Source organism: Maniola jurtina, chromosome 22 (genome assembly GCF_905333055.1).
Source record: "Maniola jurtina chromosome 22, ilManJurt1.1, whole genome shotgun sequence".
NCBI lineage: Eukaryota > Metazoa > Arthropoda > Insecta > Lepidoptera > Nymphalidae > Maniola > Maniola jurtina.
In genome coordinates, this window is record NC_060050.1 from 1,830,764 (window position 1) to 1,855,931 (window position 25,168).

General features: G+C 37.9%; 2 protein-coding genes across 2 annotated transcripts; one reads left to right on the forward strand and one right to left on the reverse strand.

Annotated features, from left to right (window-relative positions):
- Positions 1 to 213: 213 nt before the first annotated feature.
- LOC123877095 lies at positions 214 to 11,317 on the reverse strand. Its single transcript, XM_045923602.1, has 9 exons — positions 11,221 to 11,317; positions 10,038 to 10,148; positions 8,066 to 8,180; positions 7,318 to 7,445; positions 4,369 to 4,455; positions 2,873 to 3,016; positions 2,041 to 2,124; positions 1,149 to 1,263; positions 214 to 377 (listed from the first exon to the last, which is right to left on the reverse strand). The coding sequence occupies exons 1-9, from the start codon at positions 11,263 to 11,265 to the stop codon at positions 241 to 243; spliced, it is 966 nt and encodes a 321-aa protein (XP_045779558.1). The 5' UTR covers positions 11,266 to 11,317; the 3' UTR covers positions 214 to 240.
- A 12,149-nt stretch (positions 11,318 to 23,466) lies between these two features.
- Positions 23,467 to 24,831, forward strand: LOC123876919. Its single transcript, XM_045923337.1, has one exon. The coding sequence runs from the start codon at positions 23,527 to 23,529 to the stop codon at positions 24,829 to 24,831; it is 1,305 nt and encodes a 434-aa protein (XP_045779293.1). The 5' UTR covers positions 23,467 to 23,526.
- Positions 24,832 to 25,168: the final 337 nt, after the last annotated feature.

Below are 25,168 nucleotides of genomic sequence, written 5' to 3' on the forward strand. Positions count from 1 at the left end.
CAGATAAGGTCATTCAATACCATCGACGTATGTTCAATACAGAACAACCCCTGCTGAAACGTTCAATTAGCTGATGAAGAAAAATAAAACCCAAGCAATAGTGCAAATTTTTATTAATTATATATACTTATAGTTAAAACATTAATATTATCTATTAATCATAAATAATCTATTAAATATAATATTTTATAGAAATCTTTCAGTTTTATTACCTATCAAAATACCTATGTTTTATTGTATTTATAAACGGTTAGCAAGCTTGGCATACTTCGGTTGTTTAGATCGAAAGCAAGTCAAATAGTGCCAGGCAGTCTCCACGGGGCTATGGGCGGTTTTGTAAAGGCATTTGTTTATTGTCTTCTCGACGATCGCTTTATCTGAAATTGTAAACAATCATTTTTATAACGGATAGTTTGACGTATGAAACAAAATAATACAGTCGAACCTTGCCAAAGGAAAATCAATTCGTCCACGACTGGACATAGGCTTTCCCGAGCATGCGGTAGGCCGTCGTTCGCTATTATTGTAAATTGAAGAATTGAAAAGAGCAACCGCCGAGTTTCTTACTGGTTCTTCTCGGTAGGAACGGCATTCCGAACCAGTGGTAAATTATTTGACGATTCAAAAGCACTTGTAAAAGTCTATTTGAATAAAAATCTATTCTATTCTATTCTATTCTATTCACCTCACCTTTGAGACCCTCATGAGTTATGATGAAGAGGAATCACCATCTAACCAGTTGATTTAAACGAAAGTTAAGAAATTGTCTTTGCTCTACCTCTAAGTGAGTGTCAATTGGAGTACAATTCTAAACAAATTAATTTATTTTTATTATTTTATGATAGTGTTTTACTATATCTTAAACTTACTACACTTCAAGAAAATTATCTAGGAATTTCCCTGAAGTGTAAGTAAAATATTACTTATCATAAAAGTTATAAAAATAATCTCGTTCAAAGAGCATAGTTCACATGTAGTGTTCTCAGTCAAAAACACTATGTATTAGATTAGACATGTCTGTAGCGGACAAAAAAAAAATTCCCATAAAAATAAAATCCCATAAAAATTTACATATACTTAGTAAAAAAACTCTCTGAAGTCAGAGCAAAATCAAAATACGCTGTAAAGACCTCAGTCTAGTTACTAACCGTGATCAGGAATATTTCTAAGCACCTCATCCTGCCTCAGTACTCCAGCAGTAGACATGATGCCGTGCTTGGACAGGTAGCAGAGGACCCACTTCTTGACGGACTTGGATGGATTCTGCAAAATACATCATATTCATCATCAGATTTCCACCACAAATAGGTGAGCTTAGCTGATTCCTAGTTCCATGATTTGCACCATGGTGTAGAGGCAACATACGACCTTTTTTTATCAAAAAAAAATCTAAAATGTAAATAGCTCGATAGCTCAACGGTAGAGGAGCGGACTGAATTCCGAAAGGTTGACGGTTCAAACCTACCTGTTGCACTATTGCCGTACCCACTCTTAGCACAAGCTTTACGCTTAATTGGAGGGGAAAGGGGAGAATTCGTCATGATTAGCCATGGCTAATATTCTTTTTATATTAAAAAAAAAAATTACTCAATTGAACTTTTACAAGTTCGTACTTTTGAATCATCAAATGCATCTACCACTGGTTCTGAATACCGAGAAGAACCAGCAAGAAACTCGGCGGTTGCTCTTTTCAAAGATTTGATGTACAATATTATGCCATGCCACGTTCTAAAATGTGATATCATTGAAGTAGGTAGATACAGTCAAAGGCTATAAGTCGTTTAGCATCATATTCGTGTGGCACGGTTATGCACATGCGTTAGGTGTGTGTGGCGTGTGTAAGTGCGACAAGTTTTTGATGGAATCAATCAATCAATCAGCCTGTTTGCGTCCACTGCTGGACATAGGCCTTCCCGAGAGCGCGCCACCACACACGATCCTCCGCCTTCCTCATCCACCCACTTCCCGCTATCCTCTTTGATTTGATGCAATACTGGTAATAATAATCGTTTCTCGAATTCTGAGGCCTACCGTACTTACATGCCAACTGCCTTTCATCAGTCTGCTGACCTCTTCGCGACTTACATTGGTCAACATGATGCATTCTTCAAGCTGAGGATCACCCTATACACAAAAAAAAAATTATAGGCAAGTTGGTATATTCTCCAAATAGAACTTTGAAATATGAAAACTCTGACATTATTCAAAGTATTACAATATATTATTGTGATAGTATCACATTTAAATTAGTAGCTCCTGGAAAAAGCATATTATACAATCGAAGATTATATAATGACAAAAAAAGCATGGATTTGACTCGCTCCAGCAATGCGCGGGGCCATAATTGCTTGTATAGTAGTTATAGTATGGCATAATTATTATTTAAAAGTGGAAGGGAAAACTGATGCCGGAAGGGCGTTCTATATCCTAGCGATTTGGATTAGAGTGGAGACAGCGTATCAGCAAGCGCAGTGTAGGATCTCCGACCCGCTGGACTGACGATCTTAACCCCCCGTCCACACACTGCCCGTGTGGCATGGGAAGGAGCGAGGAACGGAGGCAGAGACGTAGTGTGGCCGCGTTACTCGCATGTTCCTCGTTCACGCCCATCGCTCCCTATTTTGTCGGTAAGTATGCAATAGCGTTTGACGCTGCCACAGTTTTGACGTCCATCGTGTTGCAAAGGCAAGCGACCTAGTGCGACGGTCGCGATTAATTGCGCGAGTAGGGCAGTGTGTGGATGGGGGGTAAGAAAATAGCGGGAAGTGGGTGGATGAGGAAGGCGGAGGATCGTGTGTGGTGGTGCACTCTTGGGAAGGTCAATGTCCAGCTGTGGACGCAAACAGGCTAATTGACTGAAAAGTTTTCTTACTGGACAAGGCTTTAAGGCGAAGGTGGAGTTCTCTGCACACCACAGCCAACCTTTTGGACCAGAGTCGTCACGTTTGGTTATGCTTACAGCTTCTCCACTTGACCTAACTCTTTCAGGGTACACTCGGCCAACGCTTTGTATGACCTGGGAAATAGAGAAAGTAAACGTAGAGTTAAGCTTCATTTATGCCAGAGCAAGATAGTGCTAATGCGGCATTCTACAAGACTGAGCCGCATGATAAAATAATCTACAAGAAGTGTAAATTAAAAATAAATTTATAACACCCCCGACAAGTGAAGGTTACAGTTACTAGAAAGAGCTGATAACTTTCAAACGGCTGAACCGATTTTCTTGGATTATAGCTAAGAACACTCTCGTCAAGCCACCTTTCAAACAAAAAAAAAACTAAATTAAAATTGGTTCATTAGTTTAGGAGCTACGATGCCACAGACAGATACACAGATACACACGTCAAACTTATAACACCCCTTTTTTTGGGTCGGGGGTTAAAAATACAGCAAGAATCGTCAGCAGATTTCGTAACAGCCTATACTCTAGCCACGGAAAGAAGTTAGTAGGTATATAGCGCCATAGCGGTCTCTCTGTTAGATCCCATACAAATGATAGAGCCAAAAATCTCACGAAAATGTTTTTCAAAGAACATTCGAAAACATAGTTTCGTTCGTGATTAGTTGGTGACTGAAAAAAAATTAACACCTACTGACATTTTTAGCTCTGTCTATACTAATATTATAAAGAGGAAACCTTTGTATTTTTGTATTTTTGTATGTTTGTATTGAATAGGCTCAAAAACTACTGGACCGATTTCAAAATTTCTTTTACCATTACTTAGAGGGATTCTCCGAATCCGTATAGGCTGGCTATATTTTATCCCGGAAAATAGAAAAAATAAATGTCCACCCGTGTGAAGCCGGGGCGGGTCGCTAATCATTTATATGGGATCACTTAACAGAGAGAGCGCTACTAACTTCTTTCCGTGGATGGAGTATTAAGTCCTAGTGGTTCGCACCTTTGGAAGCACGGAGGGCACCAAAAATTACAGTACCTAGGTACAACCTAAATCAAGTAGGTAGTTTTTTGCTAGTAATATTAGTTTGATAGATAATAATCCTCCGGCCTGCATCTGACGGCCTACCTGGCGCAGTGCTGTGGTCTTATTAGTGGGAGGTCCCGGATTCGATTCCCGGCAGGGGTTCGGAATTTTATAATTTCTTTTCTGATCTGGTTTGGTGGGAGGCTTCGGCCGTGGCTAGTTACCATCGTACCAAGGGATTTAGCGTTCCGGTACGATGTGTAGAATACAAAGGAGTAAAAACTGCCATATCCCTTCCAGGTTAGCTCGCTTCCATCTTATACTGCATCATCACTTACCACCAGGTGAGATTGCAGTCAAAGGCTAATTAGTTACTAGTTCTGCAAACTACGAAATACCTAGCCGATGATCTTCTCAATTGAAATGCATGGTAATTACTCACCTGCACATACACCAAAATCCATAATATGAACACAAGGAATTTCATAGTGTTGCACTTTTGCAGTGTGAAAAATGCCACTTCCTTTCTCTACCAAACTTGAGTGAGTAATACTTATTGAAGTTAAATACGAACATTCTTATTGTAGGTACTCGTAGGTGCTCTATTGTTTTATATTGCTATACTAATATAAACTTATGGACTTTTCTAATAACAAACAAGTTTAAGTTTCACTATTAGAATACCTAGGTTCTATAAGTTCATTTATTTTTTCTTAGTTTCCTTAAGTTCATTTATTTAGAACTAGCGACCCGCCCCAGCTTCGCACGGGTGGACATTTATTTTTTCTATTTTCCGGGATAAAATATAGCCTATACGGATTCGGAAGAATCCCTCTAAGTAATGGTAAAAGGAATTTTGAAATCGGTCCAGTAGTTTTTAAACCTATTCAATATAAACATACAAAAATACAAAGGTTTCCTCTTTATAATATTAGTATAGATAAATCACTACCCATACATGGACGTATGAATACCTACTACCCATATTATTGTAAATCCAAAAGTGTTTTTGTTTGTTGGTTTGTTGGTTTTTCCTTTAATCACGCCGCAACGGAGCAACGGATGACCTGATTTTTTACGTGGATATACCTAATTGAAGATCTGGAGAGTGACATAGGCAATAAAATCAAAGAGTACCTACCCACGGGATTTTTGATAATATAAATCCACGCGTACTTAGTCGCTTGCATCAGCTACTTAGTACAAACCTACTTAATAATTAATCTTTCTGTTTCTATTTCTATTGGATAATAAAGCTATCTCTATTAGATGGTTGCTTGATGGTTGCAAAATATAGGTATCTTCTTTTGACCCATAAATCCTTCTTATCAATACTTTTGCATGTAAGAGCAAGCGAAAATTTGTACAAGATACCCACTAAAAAGAATTTTATGAAGTTCCAAAAACTGAAAATATATAGCTCTCAGACTATTTAGTTATGGCAAAACATTAGTAGTGGTACAATAGTGTTATTACGAGCGCCGTTTGCCAGTGTTTTGATAACATTTCGTAATTTTCATTGATAGGGTTATGTATAAAATATGCTTATGCCGTTGGTAAGAGTTAATCACAATAATTTATAGTTTTACTATCGTAAAAAAAAACCCGGCCAAGTGCGAGTCAGACTCGCGCACTGAGGGTTCCGTACTCGGGTATTTTTCCAACATTTTGCACGATAAATCAAAAACTATTATACATAAAAATAAACAAAAATCTGTTTTAGGATGTACAGGTAAAGTTCTTTCATATGATACCCCACTTGGTATAGTTATCTTATTTTGAAAATTTAAAAAACATTTTAATTTTTTTAATGATGTAACCACAAATTCGCAGTTTTCAGATTTATTCCTGTACTTGTGCTATAAGACCCACCTACCTACCAAATTTCATGATCCTAGGTCAACGGGAAGTATCCTATAGGTTTCTTGACAGACAGACAGACAACAAAGTAATCCTATAAGGGTTCCGTTTTTCCTTTTGAGGTACGGAACCCTAAAAATTATCTGTTGTATCTTGTACTGAACAGATAGTTGAAACTTGAGATTATACAAATAGGTTTTTTATAACGTCGACTCTCATCAATGAAAAAGCTGGACGAAATAAAACAAAACCTAAAGACACAGCTCCTGGTCCGCTGGCCGAACTAAAAACTTTGGTCTTAGTAAATGATCATAGAAACATTAGTTTTTCGACCACGTTCCTTGTTGATAGCTCAAAACTGGAGGGCACCTTTAAATTGTGACTTATAATCATACATTTAATTGCTTAAAGTTGACCCATTTTGTATAGAAAGATCAAACTAACCGTAATTTTTCAAAAAAAAAAAAGAAACAAATCGTAATTTTTCAAAAAAAACTTTATTTGTAAGTTCGCGTCGGCAGTTACATGTTACATTTTAAGTTGGACAAAATTATTATTACAATAAACGTTCTTAATCCTTGTGATAATGACAAAGATCGAAAAATTAAAATGATAACAATGGAATGTGTTCGAAGTTTAGGACACTAGGCGACCTAGGTTTTGCTGCTTTATCCATTGCTGCGACTGATGGATAACTTTTTTTATGATTAGCGAGCAAACGAGCAAGCGGTCCACCTGATGTTAAGTAATTACCGCCGCCCATGAACATTTGCAGCACCAGAGGAATTTGTTGATCCGCCCCTTGAAGATCCCTATGTTGAAATCCGGGAACACCGCCGAAGGGAATTGGTTCGTATGTTTGCACGTGGCTAAAGACCTAGCACAACGGGTGGTTGAAGTACACTAGACACCCAGATGGTGAGGGTGATTTCTTATGATGGCGTGTCAATGCGACGGCTGATGTTTATTATGACTGTAGTATTCTCTGCTCCAACAATCATTCATCACTCATGATTAACTGGATTGACTGATGTAGAACCCTTACAGACATTATACAAGTACGCTAAATAAGGTTTGCCGAACAAAATATCAGTTTTGTGCCGATTCGAGCGAGCGTACCGGGAATTCAAATTGACACTTTCTGTCAAATGGTCGCCATGACGCTTGCTGTTGCTATCAGTACCTTCAGTATAAGATTTAACTTCTCACCACTTTTGATAGTGTTCAAGAGTCGAATCAAAATAACGTCAAAGTAAAATGGATCTTAAACTACTTGGTTTTAAGTCAAAAATTCAGTACTATTAATTTTAATTCACAGCGCTGACTGTGAATATATGTACAAACTTGAGCATTAAAACAAGGCATTTAAGGGCCATTTTACTTTAACACTAAAGTGTTTTGACAATCAACAAAAACAGGGCGGTAATAGCAAGTCCAGCGTACTTGACTTGTATTAGTAGAGGTCCTAAGTAAGAGGTCCTATTCTTTGGTGCTACGAATGAGGAAGCTTGTTGGTGGCTGCGGGTAGTTATTGGAAGATGGAGTGCTTGGGGTCCTTCTCATGGTAGCACTTGGCATAGTTCCACGCGGTCTGGTGAGGAGTGTTGCCTTTGTTGGCCATGCAAGCGTCGATCAATTTCTCGACGGCTGGTTTGTCGGCTGGAACAGAGGAAAAGTGTTATATTAAGCCTAAGAAGAAGGGTAGAAACCGGCCAAGTGCGAATCAGACTCGCGCACTGAGGGTTCCGTACTTGGGTATATTTTCTGACATTTTGCACGATAAATCAAAAACTATTATGCTTAAAAATAAATAAAAACCTGTTTTAGAATGTACAGGTAAAGCTCTTTCACAAGATACCCCACTTGGTATGGTTATCTTACTTATATACTATAATACTTGCTTCCCACGGTGCGTGATATTGCGAAGGACGCGGACCAACCCGCACGGACGCACCACGCGAAGAGTGTACGCCTGACTAAGGTTTGGAATACTCTTCCGCGATCTGTGTATCCTACCAATTACAACCCGGGTATCTTTGAAACAAGAGTGAATAGGCATTTAATATGTAAACACGTCCCATTTTAGGCCACATCATCACTTTCTATCAGGTGTGATTGTGGTCAAGCGTGTGCCTATAGTGAATTTGAAAGAAGATATCGTCCGTGGTAGCACACTCTGCAGTCGTCCGAGCCTTGTGCAGTACATGGTCGTCCGCCGTGCGTGATAATCCGTCGAATCACGCACCGTGGGAAGCCAGTTTAAAAGTGAAGTCACGAACCTGCGTTAGGGACCTTGGCGAGGGCGACGTCCTTCTTGAACTTGCCGTCCTTGGTCATCAGCTCAGACTTGGTCAGCATGCAAAGCGCGTACTTCTTCAAAGGCTCATTCTCGGTCTGCAATTGTAAAGTGTTACTATTTAGTTGCTTTGTGAAGCTGTGGTAGCCTAGTGGCTAGAACGTCCGCCTCCGAATCGGAGGTCGGGGGTTCGATTCCGGGCACGCACCACTAACTTTTCAGTTATGTGCGTTTTAAGAAATTAAATATCACTTGCTTTAACGGTGAAGGAAAACATCGTGAGGAAACCTGCATGCCTGAGAGTTCGCCATGTTCTCAAAGGTGTGTGAAGTCTGCCAATCCGCATTGGGCCAGCGTGGCAGACTATGGCCTAAACCCTTCTCATTCTGAGAGGAGACCCGTACTCAGTAGTGGGGCGGCAATGGGTTGATCATGATGATGATGATGACTATTTAGTTAAAACGTCATCCATACTAATATTATAAATGCGAAAGTGGGTCTGTCTGTCTGTCTGTCTGTTACCTTTTCATCCACACTAATATTGTAAATGCGAAAGTGTGTCTGCCTGTCTGTCTGCTACCTTTTCACGGCCCAACAGTTTAACCGATTCCAGAGATTGGAGACGTCTCTCAATAAGTTCAAAGTTTTCATAAAACGTAAATTGATTGAAAAATCCCATTACAATGTAAAGGATTATTTAAATGATAAGAAAGCTTGGGAATAAGTTGCCAAACAGCTTTGATAGTTCTAATAAGTACTTATAAGTGATTTTATGAAGTAGTGATGAAAAAAAAGAATACCCGGCTGAACTTATTATGGGCTTTTCTCAGACTTGGGCGCGTTTGGAACCCTCGTAGCTTTAGTTTTAACTTTTAAGATTACGTAATTAATTATCACCACTATAGCATCTTTCAAATCTAACAAATCTGACAAACAAAAGGTGTACAATAGTGCCTACTTTGAATAAATGATTTTGATTTGATTTGATTTGATTTGAAAACCCACACTAGGTGGACAGAAGACATTAAACGAGCCGCTGGATTCAGGCGGCGCAAGACCGTGGAGTGCGGAAGTCTGTGCAGGACACCTATGTCCAGCTGTGGACGTCTGTCAGTTGTAGTTTGCAAGCTGTGACCAAAACTTTTTCTTTCACAGTTTGTTGCGATGTCATGTTCATAAGTAAGTATATGTATACGGAACCCTAATAGAGCATCTGACTCCCACTTGGCCGGTTTTTTTATTCTAAGTGTTTTTCATTTGGTTAACAGATAGGTGAAGGCCGGCCATCAACACTATTCCGGATCTGGTAGGTACTAAAACTTTTATTCATTTCTTTTTTCTTTTAATAAAATAAGAAGCAGCAAATAAAACGTGTTTTACCAATGACATTGAATATTATCTTTAAAATTTCATTGTTTTTAGGGTAACTGCAGAGAAAAAGAAAACCTTATAGGGTGACTTGATTGTCTGTCTATCTATCAGGATCGGTCAAGGGAATCAAAACCTATGGGGTATTTCTCGTTGACCTCGAATCATTGGTAGGCAGCAATGTAGTACAAGTAGGTAGGTATAGGTTAAAATCCGAAAACCATAATTTGTGGTTACATTACAAAACAAGTGTAAATTAAAAATTTATAACACTCCCCACAAGTGAAGGTTACAGTAACTAGAAAAGAGCTGATAACTTTCAAACGGCTGAACCGATTTTCTTGGATTATAGCTAAGGACTCTCTCGATCAAGCCATCTTTCAAACAAAAAAAAAACTAAATTAAAACCGGTTCATTAGTTTAGGAGCTACGATGCCACAGACAGATACACAGATACACACGTCAAACTTATAACACCCCTTTTTTTGGGTCGGGGGTTAAAAATGTCTTTTGTTAAAAATATATAGTACGGAACCCTTCGACTCGCAATGGACCGGTTTTTAGAGGTCCGTATAGTTGAATTTTACCTTAAAATCGCCAGATTTCAGTTTGTTGACTAGTTGTTCATCGGCATCGGTCTCCACGAGGCACTCCGATCTGTGTTTCTTCAGTCTTTCCTTCTGTTCATCCGTGAGAGCCTGTAGAGGAACGCAAAACATTGTAGAAGAATAACTAACAAGAATAAACCAAAACGCGGCGTTGACCCCGCGGCACTTATCTACGCAAAGTTAGTTGTCGTTGTTCTTTAGTGTCAGTCAGATGTTTTATTTGCAACACCGCGAACTTTTAAAAAATAGGATTTTGTGGTATGTTATCACTTATCAATACCTGTCTTCATCACCTGTCTTTTGCAAGCATTCTACTTTGGTAGAAAGAAGCTCTAGTTGAACGACGGGCAAGCATGTCTATTTTACCCGATCGCGGCAAAGCCAAAAGGAAGGGTTATGATTTTAACAGTCTATGTATGTATGTATGTTTGTGTCCAAATTCTGTGTGTTCCACCGTAGTGTCTAAACTACTAGGCCGATTTTGATGAATGAGGTGTCAATTGATTCGTTGTAAAGGTCCGGGTGACACAGGCTACATTTTATACGAAGAAAATTGACCTAACGGTTGTTACATCAAAAAAGTGGGGGTCTCCAAATTTTTTTTTGTTTTTGTATCGAATAGGATGTCAAATGAAAGTGAAGAAAATTCTGAGTTCATAAATATAAAATTTATATTTAATGTTGTAGTACATTTAATGTACTACAACATTAAAATATACCAAGCGCTAGAAAAACAATTTTAGTATAATATTTCAGCGTTTATTATGACGATCGCAGTCGGGTCTTAAGTTTTCAACTTTATCTTGTACTAGCGACCCGCCCCGGCTTCGCACGGGTGGACATTTATTTTTTCTATTTTCCGGGATAAAATATAGCCTATACGTATTCGGAAGAATCCCTCTAAGTAATGGTAAAAGAAATTTTGAAATCGGTCCAGTAGTTTTTGAGCCTATTCAATACAAACATACAAAAATACAAAGGTTACCTCTTTATAATATTAGTATAGATTACTTGAAAAATAACAATGATGCTAAGCATTTACATCGCTGATGCTAAGTAATTTATCGACACAATTACAGAGAGATTGGTCATTAAAGTTTTAGTGCCAGTCGTCAAGGACGGGGATCCTTAGAACAAAAATCTTTTTCGAATAAAATCTCACCTGGGCGGCAACAAAGCAAATAGCGAGCACTAAAAACGTCTTCATGGTTCAAAGGTCAGTAATAAACTGTGTCTCCGTAGCCCAATCCTTCTTTATATATCATCGCAATGATCCTTGTAAGAGGATAATGCGATACGCATCTACACAGCATGTCTTCCCAACCTTTTTTTTTAAATTTCCAACTTTTTTATTTTAGTTCTTAGATGGGAACAACTTTTGATAAGGTTTTGTATATCGGAATGCTGTTACTTGTTTTAGCGTCTCTATAAAATCGTCTTTAAACGGAAATGGCAAGGCAAAGGTACTGGTTTTAGTAATACTCTTAAAATAACGCATTTTTTTGTTTTATTAATAGACTTAAGTGCATTTGAACAGCTGGTTTCTTAACACTTGCTGTCTTTGTTAGTTTACTAACGAAACATTTTCATAAAAACATGTTAAAAACTCTGTTTTTTGTTAATGTGGGACTGCATTTGTATTGTCATATAATTAATTGTTGAAGAGGAACTGGTTTGATATTTTGTAGTCTTGGAATTAATTTAAAATAATTGTCAAAGAGCTTATTCGATTTTCTGCTATGCAAACATAATATTATATTCAACAAAACAAGTTAAAAATGTGTCAGATACTATAATCATTCAAATTCATATGTTTAATGTTTTTTTTGGTGTAAATTTATACTTGAAAGATATACAGCAAAAACAGTATAAAATGCACTTTAATATTATTTCATCGATCATGACCTGTTGACCGGATTTTTGAATGAATGCATAAGCGTATGGACGACATTGGACCTATTCGTCTTTTAAGGGCAATATTTTAATAATACTAATATCTTGATACGAATTCTATATTATTTAACCTAGATTTGGCAGTTTCCATAATGTGACTTAATGATTTTAATTCGACTTAGTTCTTTGTAGTTCGATGGTTTAGAAGGCTGGTTAAAATTGTAGACATGGATATTCCTATTTCGTTAAACATTAAATTATGTTTTTTTTTCAAAAATGGATTTAAATCTGACATAAAGATTATTATTAAAAAATGAGCGCATTCATCAAATTCTTCAAAATCTTTATTTGTATAAATGAATTGTCGAGTAGTTGTTCTCAACTTTTTATACAAATTTAATAGGATTAAAACTGTATTTAAAACCTCACTATATATATTTAAATAGTATGTACACTAGTATATTTAAAAAAATCTTAAAGTAGATGTGAAAATTGATATGAAATAAATGAATGAAATGACAATGACAAAATATATTCCCTTTTCTCCTCTAAATTTCGTAAAAACAATGTAAGTACATAGTTGGAGGTGCTTATTTATTTATTTGTAGAGTTCAATATTATCTAATCAGTATCACTAATTGCACTATATTCATAGAAATATTACCCCTAAATTAAAAAAATAATTGTAAAAATGTTGATTACGTGGAATTAGGTTCTTAAAAATCCTAAGGGTTTTGTGTCCTTTTTTTTGTAGCCCTCTACCTGATAGTGAAAATCTCTCTTTTTCCATTAGAATTTCCTAAAAACCTACTTAATTTCTCTATTTTTAGTCGAAACCCCAAATACTATTTTTTATAGATATTCCCACTTAGCTTGAGAAATGCTGGACTTTCATACACATCCCCTATTTAATCCCTTTGGGGGTCTTTACGAAAATTGTGAAATATTTATTCCTTCATTTTAAACCCAAAACCTAAGTACCAATTTTTTATGGATAAAACTGTAAAACTGACCTGTAATACAATTTTCAAATTCCTTTTTTACGGTAAAATTTCAAAAAAATCCATTATTATCACGTGCTAGCATCATAAAAGCTATCTGTCTGTATGGCTTTCTACCCGATCCATCCCATGGTTTATACATCAGTCTTAGGTATTTAGGTAGGTACTTAGTTAATATTTGTAGAGTCCAATATTATCTAATCTAGGTAGAGGCCATCGACTTACAGTTCTTAGTAGTACAACCAGTATCACTAATTGCACTATATTCATAGAAATATTTGTAGTATAAGCGTCACTCAGAACAAAGAAGACAGACAGATCTAACGCATAGAGATTATCCTAGAGTTTTAATCTAAAAAATAATTGCAAAATAAATAATTTAATTAGAGCATGTTTGCTCTCGCAACATCTAACTATCCAGTCCCAGGATCTAAACACTGAAAAAGCTGTTAATTGTAAAAATGTTGATCACTCCTGCTTCTAGCGAACTTCTCTGGAAAGATCTGGGCTAAGACCGTGTCAATCCTTTTTTTTACGTGTGTATCTATCCCACCGACACACTATGTGTTTATTTATTAACCCCCGGCCCAAAAAGAGGGGTGTTATAAGTTTGACGTGTGTATCTGAGTATCTGTCTGTAGCATCGCTCCTAAACTAATGAACCGATTTTAATTTAGTTGTTTTTTGTTTAAAAGGTGGCTTGATCGAACTTGTATCTGAATAAAAAAAACAATCCCACCAGGTGGACATACGACATGGAGCCGCTGAATTCAGGCGGCGCAGGACGTTCCTACAAGACAGCAGTGGACGTCCCTTGGTTGACGACAACCTATAGATGTTAGTAAGATTAAATACTGTCTATAACACCTATGTAACGATTACTCAGGTACATAAATGAGCAAAAAACGAAATGCCCAAGGTTTTTAATGTTTGTTTTTCAAATATTATGATCAACCGCTTGTAAAAGAAACTAGCCAAGTGTTTATGTGCGGTAAGTATGCTAATTATATTATTCCGTAGACATACCTACTTTTTTTAGGAAGTGTTTCATCCATACTAATATTATAAATGCGAAAGTGTGTCTATCTGTCTGTCTGTCTGCTACCTTTTCACGGCCCAACAGTGTAACTGATTCTGCCGAAATTTGGTACATGGTTAGCTTATTTCCCGGGGATGGACATAGGTTACTTTTTATCCCGGAAAATCAAAGAGTTCCTGCGGGATTAATAAAGACCCATCCACTTAACCGATTTTTATAAAATTTGGTACCGAAGTAGCTTACGTCCCTGTAATCGAAATAGGCAACTTTATATCCCGGAAAATCAAACAGTTCCCACGGGATCTATAAAAATCTCAATCTACGCGGACGAAGTCGCGGGCATCCTCTAGTTTTTAATATTGGTTATGACACAAGTAGGTACTTACCTATACCTACAGGATGTAAGCAGAACGCTAGCAAAAACTTAGCGTCATTATTATACAATGCCAGTAACTTTAATAAATAAATAACCTTATTTTGTAGTTTTAGTGATTATTAATTTCCAAACCCGCCATGTATAGCGTGCAAAATTCGAGTCAATGCCCTACGACACAGCTTTGACTCCGAGTGGCCTACTTACGCAACGTTCGTTGACCTCTAGCGTCAGTCAGATGTTTTATTTTCAATATATTTTGAACTTTACAAAAATACAAGAGTTTTTAATTATTTTTTCGCGTTTTTTTTTTCATTTTATCAGTAATCACTTATCACCAAATCCAGGCACAAGCAATAAGCAGTGATAGCCTAGTGGTTAAGAAGTCTGCCTCCTAATCGGTTTGTCCAGGGTTTGATTCCGGACATGCACCTCTGACTTTTCGGAATTTTGTGCGATTTTTAAGCAATTAAATAAAACTTGCCTTGCCGTGTAGAATAACATCGAGTGTAAACCTACACGCTTGAGAATTTTCCAAAAATATGTTCCTTCTCATAGGTGTGTGAAATCTGCCAATCCGCACTTGACTAGCGAGGTAGAATATGGCCAGGCCCGTACTCAGTAGTGAGCCAGCAAACTGATATTGATGATGATGATTATGACTACAAGGAGTGGTGAAAGTGTATCTTCGATAGGACATTGCTCTTAAATACATAATATAATCATTTTGGTTTCCTAAGGAACCCTAAAAATATAACAAATAGAAAAAAAGACAGCATCCACAAACTTTCAAATAAGACCAGTCAGAAGTCACTCATACTTTTTTACCATTTAAGACTTGTCAGGCTTGTTCGGGACGCTTTTAGGGTTCCGTATTAAAAAAAGGAATAGTAAATTACGTCTAGTACGTCTGTCCATCTCTTACGGTCTGTGTGTCACAGCTATCTTAAAAATCACTACCTACCCATATTATAAATGCGAAAGTGTGTTTGTTTGTTGGGTTTTCCTTCAATCAATCCATTGATAGAGTTCTTGGATGGATATAGATATAAGACATCGAAAATGACAAGCTTCTTTTTATCCCGGGAAAAAATCAAAAAGTTCCCACACGATTTTTGAAAATCTAAATCCACGCGGACGATGTCACCGGAATCAGCTAGTAAACTATAAGAGCTATAACGTTAAAATTACCTATTTTATACACAGAAGCATATTTTAATCTTTAAAAAAATCTTTTCTAAACATGAAAAAGTCACGTAATTATACCTCGTTAAATAAATACGAGGTTTTTTAAACAGTTTTACAAAGAAAAACCACGTTTTATAGAAATGACCGTCAAAGTTTCTTCCAAACAGTATGACTGTACGGAACCCTACATGTGCCTATTCTGACACGCACTTGACCAGGTTTTGTTATCGTTTGAGTTATTTCGGACGAATAAAATTCTTGAAACTTCTTGCTGGTAATAAAAATAAATTAAGTAAGTAGGTATCAATCATATTTTTTGACGACCTCCGTAGCGCAAATTCGAGTACTGTGGTTTTTTAAGAGGGAGGTCCCGGGTTCGATTTCTTAGTGGTTTGGATTTCTTTATACCTGTCTGTGGCATCGTAGCTCTTAAGCTACAGAACCGATTTTAATTTAGTTTTTTTTTTGATTGAAAGGTGGCTTGATCGAGAGTGTTCTTAGCTATAATCCAAGAAAATCGGTTCAGCCGTTTGAAAGTTATTAACTCTTTTCTAGTTACTGTTACCTTTGTCGGGAATGTTATTTTTTAATTTACACTTGTTAAGAATAACCCGTTCTGAATTTAACATGTCTTCGTGTTTCCAGAAAACATGTTGTCATGTCAGTCGAAAGCGTTCCTTGCCCTAGGTCAAATCCAAATCATGGTGTTTCCTGCCCTCCGTCAAATCTTGGGCGTTCCAGCAATATATTATGCCGAATTTTCAGTTTTAATATACACATATCAATAAAACCAGCTCTCATTGCGCCCTTATACGAAAACCTTTCCCAAGGGCAGATTGGCAAACATCATTTTTTTTTTGCAGAATATTATGGCGAACATTATGGCGAATTCTCAGGCATTCGGGTTTCTTCACGATGTTCCATGTTTTCTCCAGGTCCTCCTTGTAAAGGCCGATTCACACAAAGCACGTACACGTGACACGTGCGTAGTGACGCGCGTCAACCCCTAACACACCGGGTTAATGTCCACGCTTTACGCAATCGGTGTGCCATGTTTCATACAGTTCCATACATAACAATGCAATGGTACGCGCTACGTCTACGCTTACGCAGCCTGTGTGAATGAGCTATAAGTGTATTGTAATATTCTAAGGTTAATGTGGTTTCTAGGCTAACCGAATTACCACAAACAGCCAGTGTAACCCGATCTCGGGCTAACAGATAAATTGCGGCCAATCGCACCAACCACAAAGCATATTAACTGTCTGCGACTTGACTTCATTGATTTATTGTTGTCCGTTGACCCTTGTGGCCTCTACGCCATCAGGTATGTATATTATACCTACTTAGTGTACCTAATGTGACCTAATTAACTGAAATCTGAAAAGTCGTTCGATTCTCGAATCTTTGGCTAGGAAATAAAGTAAATCACTAGGTACCCATATCACTAACCATATATATACCTATACATAAAAGAAAAGTTGACTGACTGTCTGACTGCCTGACTGATTGACTGATCTATCTATCAACTGGGCTGGTTCCCAGATCATTCGGCTTACAATTCACTAAGAGAATGCGATTCTTAGGTATTTACAGTTATTATCAGATATTAGTGATAATATTCGGTTCCTTGACGGCTTAACGAGCTCTCCGAGCACGGAGGAAACGAGGAGGCCAAATTCGGACCTCCAAACTCGGTCACCCATCCAGTTACCGATTTGGGTCAACGTTGCTTAGCAATCGATTGATATGTGTTGTCACATAGTTGTGACACACACCACTCCACTCACATGGGTAATAACCATGGCCGAGAGGTTTCGGCCGTGGCTAATTACCACCTTACTGGCAAGCCATAGTGTCAGCGCCGCTTACCGGATTCAGTCATTTCAGTAAATTGGTGTTGTCGTGGTTGTTTATTATTATGATTCCATGACCTTCGTCTAGGCAGAACTTTGAACTGCCTCAAACCAAATTGAACGGAATAATTCCAGAATGTTTCTATTAGATAATTTGTTTATAAAGCACTTATAGGAAAGAGCCGTGAGGGCCAGACCTTCATCACACTAATATTATAAAGATGAAAGTTTGTATGTGTGTGTGTGTGTGTATGTTTGTTACACCTTCACGCAAAAACTACTGGATGGATTTGACTGGAGTTTGGAATGGAGATAGATAATATCCAGGATTAGCACATAGGCTAATTTTTATCCCGGAAAATCAAAGAGTTCCCACGGGATTTCAAAAAACTTGAATCCACGCGGACGAAGTCGCGGGCATCATCTAGTTATTTTATAAAAGCTGAAAGTTTCTTTGCGCATTGTCCCAAACACAGGGAGGAATAATCAGCGTCTATGAAGTTTGGATCATGGTGGCTTTGGGAGATAACAGGTATAAAAGACGTATAAAATCTTTCGTCATCAAAGAATAAAGTCAATTTTTTTTTACAGTTTCTTCGGAATTGTATCAGAAATCACGTCATGCATTGCCGGTAATTTAGTATCCCAAGACATTAAAGTTTAAAGGATTGGGGACTTAACATACGCTCACTTTATGTACTTATTAGTTTACTGTTTAGTCATAGTTAAAAAAAAAAGTTAAAGTAACTTATTTTTGTAAATAGGTTGTGTTTACTTGTAAATAGCCACTACATTTAGCCAGTAAATTGTTTTTAATTTTATTTTTATGTTTACCTTTAGCTGTAAGTGAACCTAATAAATAAAATAAAATGAAACAAAAGGGTGTTGTAGAGGGGTAGCCACGATATCAAGTATCTGAAAAAATTAGAGTTTATACTTTGCGGAAAGATTTTATGCGTCTTTGTTACCTGTTATCTGCCAAAGCCACCATGATCCAAACTGTCGCTGATCGCTTCTCCCTGTGTTAGGGACAAGCACATAGAAACTTTCAGCTTCTATAAAATAACGAAGGTCTGGGCTTCACGGGCGCTTAGTTCATTACAAAGTGCCAGACATACAAGTATGACACAACAACTTTATAATTTTTTTATTGTGACTGGTTAAGGACTGGTTAGTGGTTAGCCCTTGACTGGGTCTCAACAAAGTAACAATATGCAGTTTAAGATGGAAATTTAATGGGGGCTAACCTGCAAGGGGTAAATATTGCAGCTTACTAGATGCAAGATTTATAGTTATAACTAGCCGATGCCCGCGACTTCGCCCGCGTGGATTTAGGTTTTTCGAAATCCCGTGGGAACTCTTTGATTTTCCGGGATAAAAAGTAGCCTATGTGCTAATCCAGGATATTATCTATCTCCATTCCAAATTTCAGCCAAATCCGTCCAGTGGTTTTTGCGTGAAGGAGTAACAAACATACACACACACACACACACATACAAACTTTCGCCTTTATAATATTAGTGTGATAAATAAAAATATTTTTATTCAATCAAACTTTTACAAGTACTTTTGAATCATCAAATGCATCTATCTACCACTGGTTCGGAACGTCTTTCCTAGAGAGAAGATCCAGCGAGAAACTCGGCGGTTGCTCTTTTCAGAGAATTGATATACAATATTATGCCATGTTTAAAAGTAATTGAAGTCCCGCGCATTGCTGGAGCAAGCTGTAGGTCAAAACCACCTCTTTTATAATTTACATATCCTTCAATTGTATTCTAGGCTTTTTTCAGGAGCATGTTCTGGTACGATGCCACGTAAAAGCAGCTAAGTATCTATTATTTATTTGAAAAAAAAAACTGCCGGAACCCTTCCAAGTTACTCCGCTTCCATCTTAACTGCACCACGACATGAGCAGTCAAGGGCTAACTTACTTTACTAGGGAACCCTAAAAACAACTGACTTTTACAGAAGAAAGAAGCCCGTTGCACTTTCTTGCCTGCAGAGTAAAGAGGTCGATGAAAACGCTGCAAGCTAAAGTGAATTACCTAAAGAAATTTTGGCATTCTCGTGCGCATGCGTGATGCGCGAATTCACAGTAACACTGACCTCCACTAATACTAGTACCCTGGACTTGCTATTGCCGATCTGTTTTGAAGTTTTTTTTTTCATTCATATACAAGTTAGCCCTTGACCGCAAATTCACCTAGTGGTAAGTGATGATGCAGTCTAAGATGGAAGCGGGCTAACCTGGAAGGGGAATGGCAGTTTTTATGAAACCCATACCATTTTGGTTTCTACACGGCACCATACCGGAACGCTAAATCGCTTTGCGGCACGGCTTTGCCAGCAGGGTGGTAACTAGCCACGGCCGAAGTCTCCCACCAGACCAGATCAGTGATTTAGAAATTATAAAAACCTAACCCTACCGGGAATCGATCCCGTGACCTCCCACTAATAAGACCACAGCCTTACCACTGGGCCAAGGAGGTCGTCAAACTTGATTTTCGCCATTTATGCGCTGATAGCAGCAGTAAGCGTCAAAGTCAAGTCAAAAGTCAAAGTCAAAATCATTTATTCAATGTAGGTCCTATTGTACTCCTCTTGATGGTCAGAATTCTTATATTTGTACTATATAGTGGTGATAATTAATTACGTAAACTTGAAACTAAAGCTACGAGGGTTCCAAACGCGTCCAAGTATGAGAAGAGCCCACAATAAACTCAGCTGAGTATTATTTTTTTCATGTGAGCGAACACGGAACTAAATGTTAGTTAAGAGACATCTGCCAACATAATGGCAGCATACATCATAGTCATTGTATTTTACTTACTAGTAATAATAATGTTTATTATAGGTGCTTAAATATATAAACTATGGTTGGTTTATCCCATGTCATTTTAATAACCTATAAAATTATTTTATAACATTTTAACGATTTTGTTTTTCTAGTTTATTTTTATGACAATTATTATAATAATATAATAGAATAAAATAGAGTTTTATTCAGGTAGACTTTTACAAGTGCTTTTGAATCGTCAATATAATTTACCATAATATTTTTTTTCTTAACTAGATCCTACGCTATATCTACTGTAGATCCATTTTTAGAGTTCCATAGGCGAAAAATATTAACGGGATCCAGATCCTATTACTAAGCTTCCGCTGTCCGTCGGTCTCCGTCCGTCTGTCAAAAAATTAAAAATACATACAAAAAAATAATAGTACCCTTCATGTAGGAGTTCGCTCGCACTTGACCAATGTTTATTTTTTGTATGTACCATTTAACTTCACATGATTTTCGTAAGCGCATTAATAAATCAAAATCGAAGAATAAATGGAAATATACAAATATACACGAAGACCATTTGACACTAAGTGTCAATTTTAAATTACCCGGCAAAGCTAAAAAGATGGGTTATGATTTTGGCAGTCTATGTGCGTATGTAGGTTTGTATTTATGCGTGTTCCCCCGTAATGCCTCAACTACTGAGCCGATTTTTATGAATGTGGTGTTAATTGATTCGTTATTATTGTCCGAGTGACATGGGCTTTATTTTATACAACAAAAAATCGACCGGACGGATGTTACATCCAAATAAAGTAGGGGTCTCCAAAAATTTTTTTTTTGCTATTGTATCGAGTGAGTTCATAAATATGAGTATGGTACAATGTTAGAAAAACAATTTTATACTACATTAGCCGATGCGCGCGACTTCGCCCGCGTGTATTTAGGTTTTTCGAAATCCCGTGGGAATTCTTTGATTTTCCGGGATAAAAAGTAGCCTATGTGCTAATCCTGGATATTATCTATCTCCATTCCAAATTTCAGCCAAATCCGTTTAGTATTTTTTTGCGTGAAGGAGTAACAAACATACACACACGCACACGTACACACAAACTTTCGCCTTTATAATATTAGTGTGATTCCGTATGTCACTCCTCTTCCAGCGTACTTGCATGTCCATTCCAGTGTGCAGTAAACAGAGAGACGTCAAAATGTGCGACGGAGGCACGTGTGAGATACAAATATGTGAATAACTGGAGAGCTGGATGCAAGGTACCATTTGGAAAATGAAATCCGATATTAATGGACTCGGTGAGTGCTTTTTACCTGATTAATATAAAGTTTGATAAAAATAATCCAACGTATTCATCATCATCCGAGTGGAGATTGTGTACCCGTAAGTGCAGTGTGGGACGACCTCTAGCCCGCTGGACTGATGACCTGAAGAAGGTAGCGGGGAGCGAGTGGATGAAGAAGGCGGAGGACCGTGTTTGGTGGCGCGCTCATGGAAAGGCCTATGTCCAGCTGTGGACGCTTACGGGCTGATGGAATAGAATGGAATGGAATTCATCATCATCATCAACTCTCCTCTTAGAATAGGGTCTCCTCTTAGAAGTTTGGCTGACTTTTTTTTAATTTATAGACTAGCGCTTGGCTGCAATCAGACTTGCTAGCAAGTGATGATGCCCCAAGTGGCGCTTGCCTCGAAGATGCCTATTCACTCTTGACTTGAAGGTACTCATATTAAAAGTGGATGGGAAAACGTTTTTTTGGTATTTTCATCTTACTAGAATTAATTAGCAGCGTTTAATCGGATGGTTTTATTAGTAAAGAAAAACAATTCAAATTTAAAGCGATTGGTTTTAGAAAATTATTAACTTGGTAAGTATACCTACTCATTTGTTTTTACATATAAGATTTTAAATGCGTGCGTGCATTGGTCAATCTACATAAGCGTGCGTGTACAAATATTTTAGATTTTTCTTGAGAGTTAAGAATAAATTAATGCACTTTTAAAATAAGCCATTTGTAAAGTAAGGAAATCTATGTAGTGTAAACAAACGGTGCTAGCTTATTTGGGCTAAGCTGGAAGGGGGTTGGCGTTTTTCTTAAACCCATACCCCTTTGGTTTCTACACGGCATCGTACCAGAACACTAAATCGCATGGCAGCACGGCTTTGCCGGTAGGGTGGTAACTAGCCACGTAGCCTCCTACCAGACCAGACCAGACATTTAGAAATAATAAAATTCCAAACACCTGCCGGAAATTGAAGCCTTCCTCTAATAAGATCACAGCCTTTACCACTGCGCCTGGAAGGTCGTCAAAACCTGGCCTGAGACTTCGCCATAATTTTCTCAAAGGTGTATGAAGTCGGCCAATCTGCACTTAGCTAACTTGTGGTGGACTATGGCCTAAACGCTTTTCACCTTTGAAGGAGACCCGTGCTCGGTAGTATGCTGGCAGATGATTTTAATGAATGAATGGTGATTTTTTTTTAAACTTTATGATTTCTGACGTCGCATTGGAGAGAACTTCAGGCTGGCTCATAGAAGACCGCATTGCGCAGAACATTTCCCAGCTAACTTCACACCACACGGCCACAAGCAAAACACTGAAGTAAATGCGGATTGTACATAAAAATAAAAATATTGCATTTACATAAAATATACATATAAATATTGTGCTGTAAAAGTGATGTGTTAAAGATTTTGATAAAATAAGTATATGTAGATAGTTTTATTCCGTGTTACAACAATTAATTTTCAAGGGTAAGTGAGAATTAAGATGAGAAGTTTATTGTGTTTATTGTGTTCAGAGTTTTTAATTTAATTAAAAACAGGTAAAGCATATGAATTAAAAAAAAAACCTCATATTTTTGATCATTTACGTGTATAACCGGTTCTCATTTACGTATATCTACTAAATATGAGATTTTTATTAATTTAAAAGCTCTAAACGTCATCTTGGGTGCAATAAAATATTATGAAGGTATTCATTTAAAAAAATAACCCTCATAAAAATATGCATAGGTAATAAAAAAACTTAACAAAAGAAAATCAATTTTTTTACCGAATTGAAAAAAAAATTAAAATTTTATACAATTTTTAGAAATAGATGCATAATATTAAAGTTGTGGATAATTAATTAAAAAAATTACGAAATGAATTTAATAATTAAAAATGGTGACGACATCGGCCATTGACATCAATTAAAAATATGGCGCACTCGGGGTTGCCCGCACTGCGCTCAATCGATCGCGCTACCACGCATGCGCGCAACCCACCCATACGTCAGTGGAGTCAGCTCGCGAGCGGTCGCTGGTCTCCACGATGCCGAAGCCCACCCCGGTCGAGGACCTCATCATCCCGCCCCAGGACACCAAGATATGCGGCACCATATGCGTGTGTCAGATGACGGCCGTCCTTAGCTGCGTGGCCATCGTGTACCTCACCGTGGCCATCTACATGCCTTACACCCGCGCGATCGCCTCCGGCATCGATCCCACGCCGATCATGTGCACGACAACCAGAGCCGTGAACAAAGACAACTGCGATTGGGGATCCTGTGGCGAGTGGTGCTTGAGCAAAACCTCCGGAGCCTGCATTCAAATCTACGTCAACGTCAGGAAAAACGGAACATCTCTCCTCCTATCCGAATGTGGAAGCGCAGCCAACAAAACCTGTTACGGAATCGATCAAGAAAACGCCAAGAAGTACCATTGCATACGAGATGAATGTAGAAACCTTACTGGCACATTCAATTGCACTGAAGGAAAATGCATAAACATAACGGACGCTTTCGAATGCGCTTTCAGAGACACGGACCCACCGTTGAAATGCTCCGGAAGGAGAGGAAAGATAACGTGTATAGACGTTCATGGATTGTTTTCGTGTAGTAGAGGCACTTGTAGGAAAATAAAAACACCGTACAATTGTGACCGACGCTGCGTCGATATCCCGACCCGTCATAAAAACGTTATAGTGTTAAGTGGTGATAGAGTTTTTCTTGCAAGGTGTTCGAAATTAGCGAAAGAGGACGGCGGTAGTATTGTGTGGACTGACTCTGGTGAAGAAGTGCTAATGTTATCCTGCCATGCAGTTCACAATGGCTCCTCAGGGGTGGTAGCTGTGGATTGTATCAATGCAGCTCTGTTACCACGAACAGATATATCAGATCTGACTAACTTTACTTATCTGCAATATTTATACACTGTGAAAGCTGTACCGAATAGAGTTATTGCTCCATCAGAAGTAGAATTGACTATGGCTAATGACAGTCGATTGATGATCAATCTGGAAGGCTGTGTTAATACTCTCATTGATGAGTGTAAAGATTTTTTGAAAACATTTGGACGCGATGGAACGGATCATAATGCTAAAGCCAGATTCCCTTGCTTTTACACTGAAAACAATCCTGATATTGTGGTTGCTAGATTCGATTTAAATGCCACTTATCGCCAGTTCCTGGTTGCTTTGGTCCTGCCGACAGTTTTAGTGGTTGTGTCGTGTATTACTTTGTTGTTATGTCAAACGACTGTAGTGGTTGGTGATGATGCGAAGATGAGGTTTAAGAGTTGCGCTGGTGGGCAGGCTGAGCTGCAGCTCTCACCAAACGATCCTGTTTCTCCCCTCTGAGATCAGTCACGTGAGCTTTTTCCTCAATACTATTCAACGACCTATACAACTAACCTAGAAAATTTTACACTGGTTATTCATAATGATAACAATATTATAGACTTAGAAGTGCACAAGGCAAAGTCGAGGCGCGAGATGCAGCGTCTTTTTTGATAACCACTCCAACTAAGTTTTATTTACTTTTGCATAGTGGTGCATAAAAATATGTCCAGGCGTACCTACTCCAGCAAAGCGCATTTCCTCGGATTTGGTTTCAGTAGTATAGTAATTTCAACACATGTCAAAGCTTATAAAGCTGAGTTTAGGTAGTTATATAAAGAGCTCACTCAACTCGTCC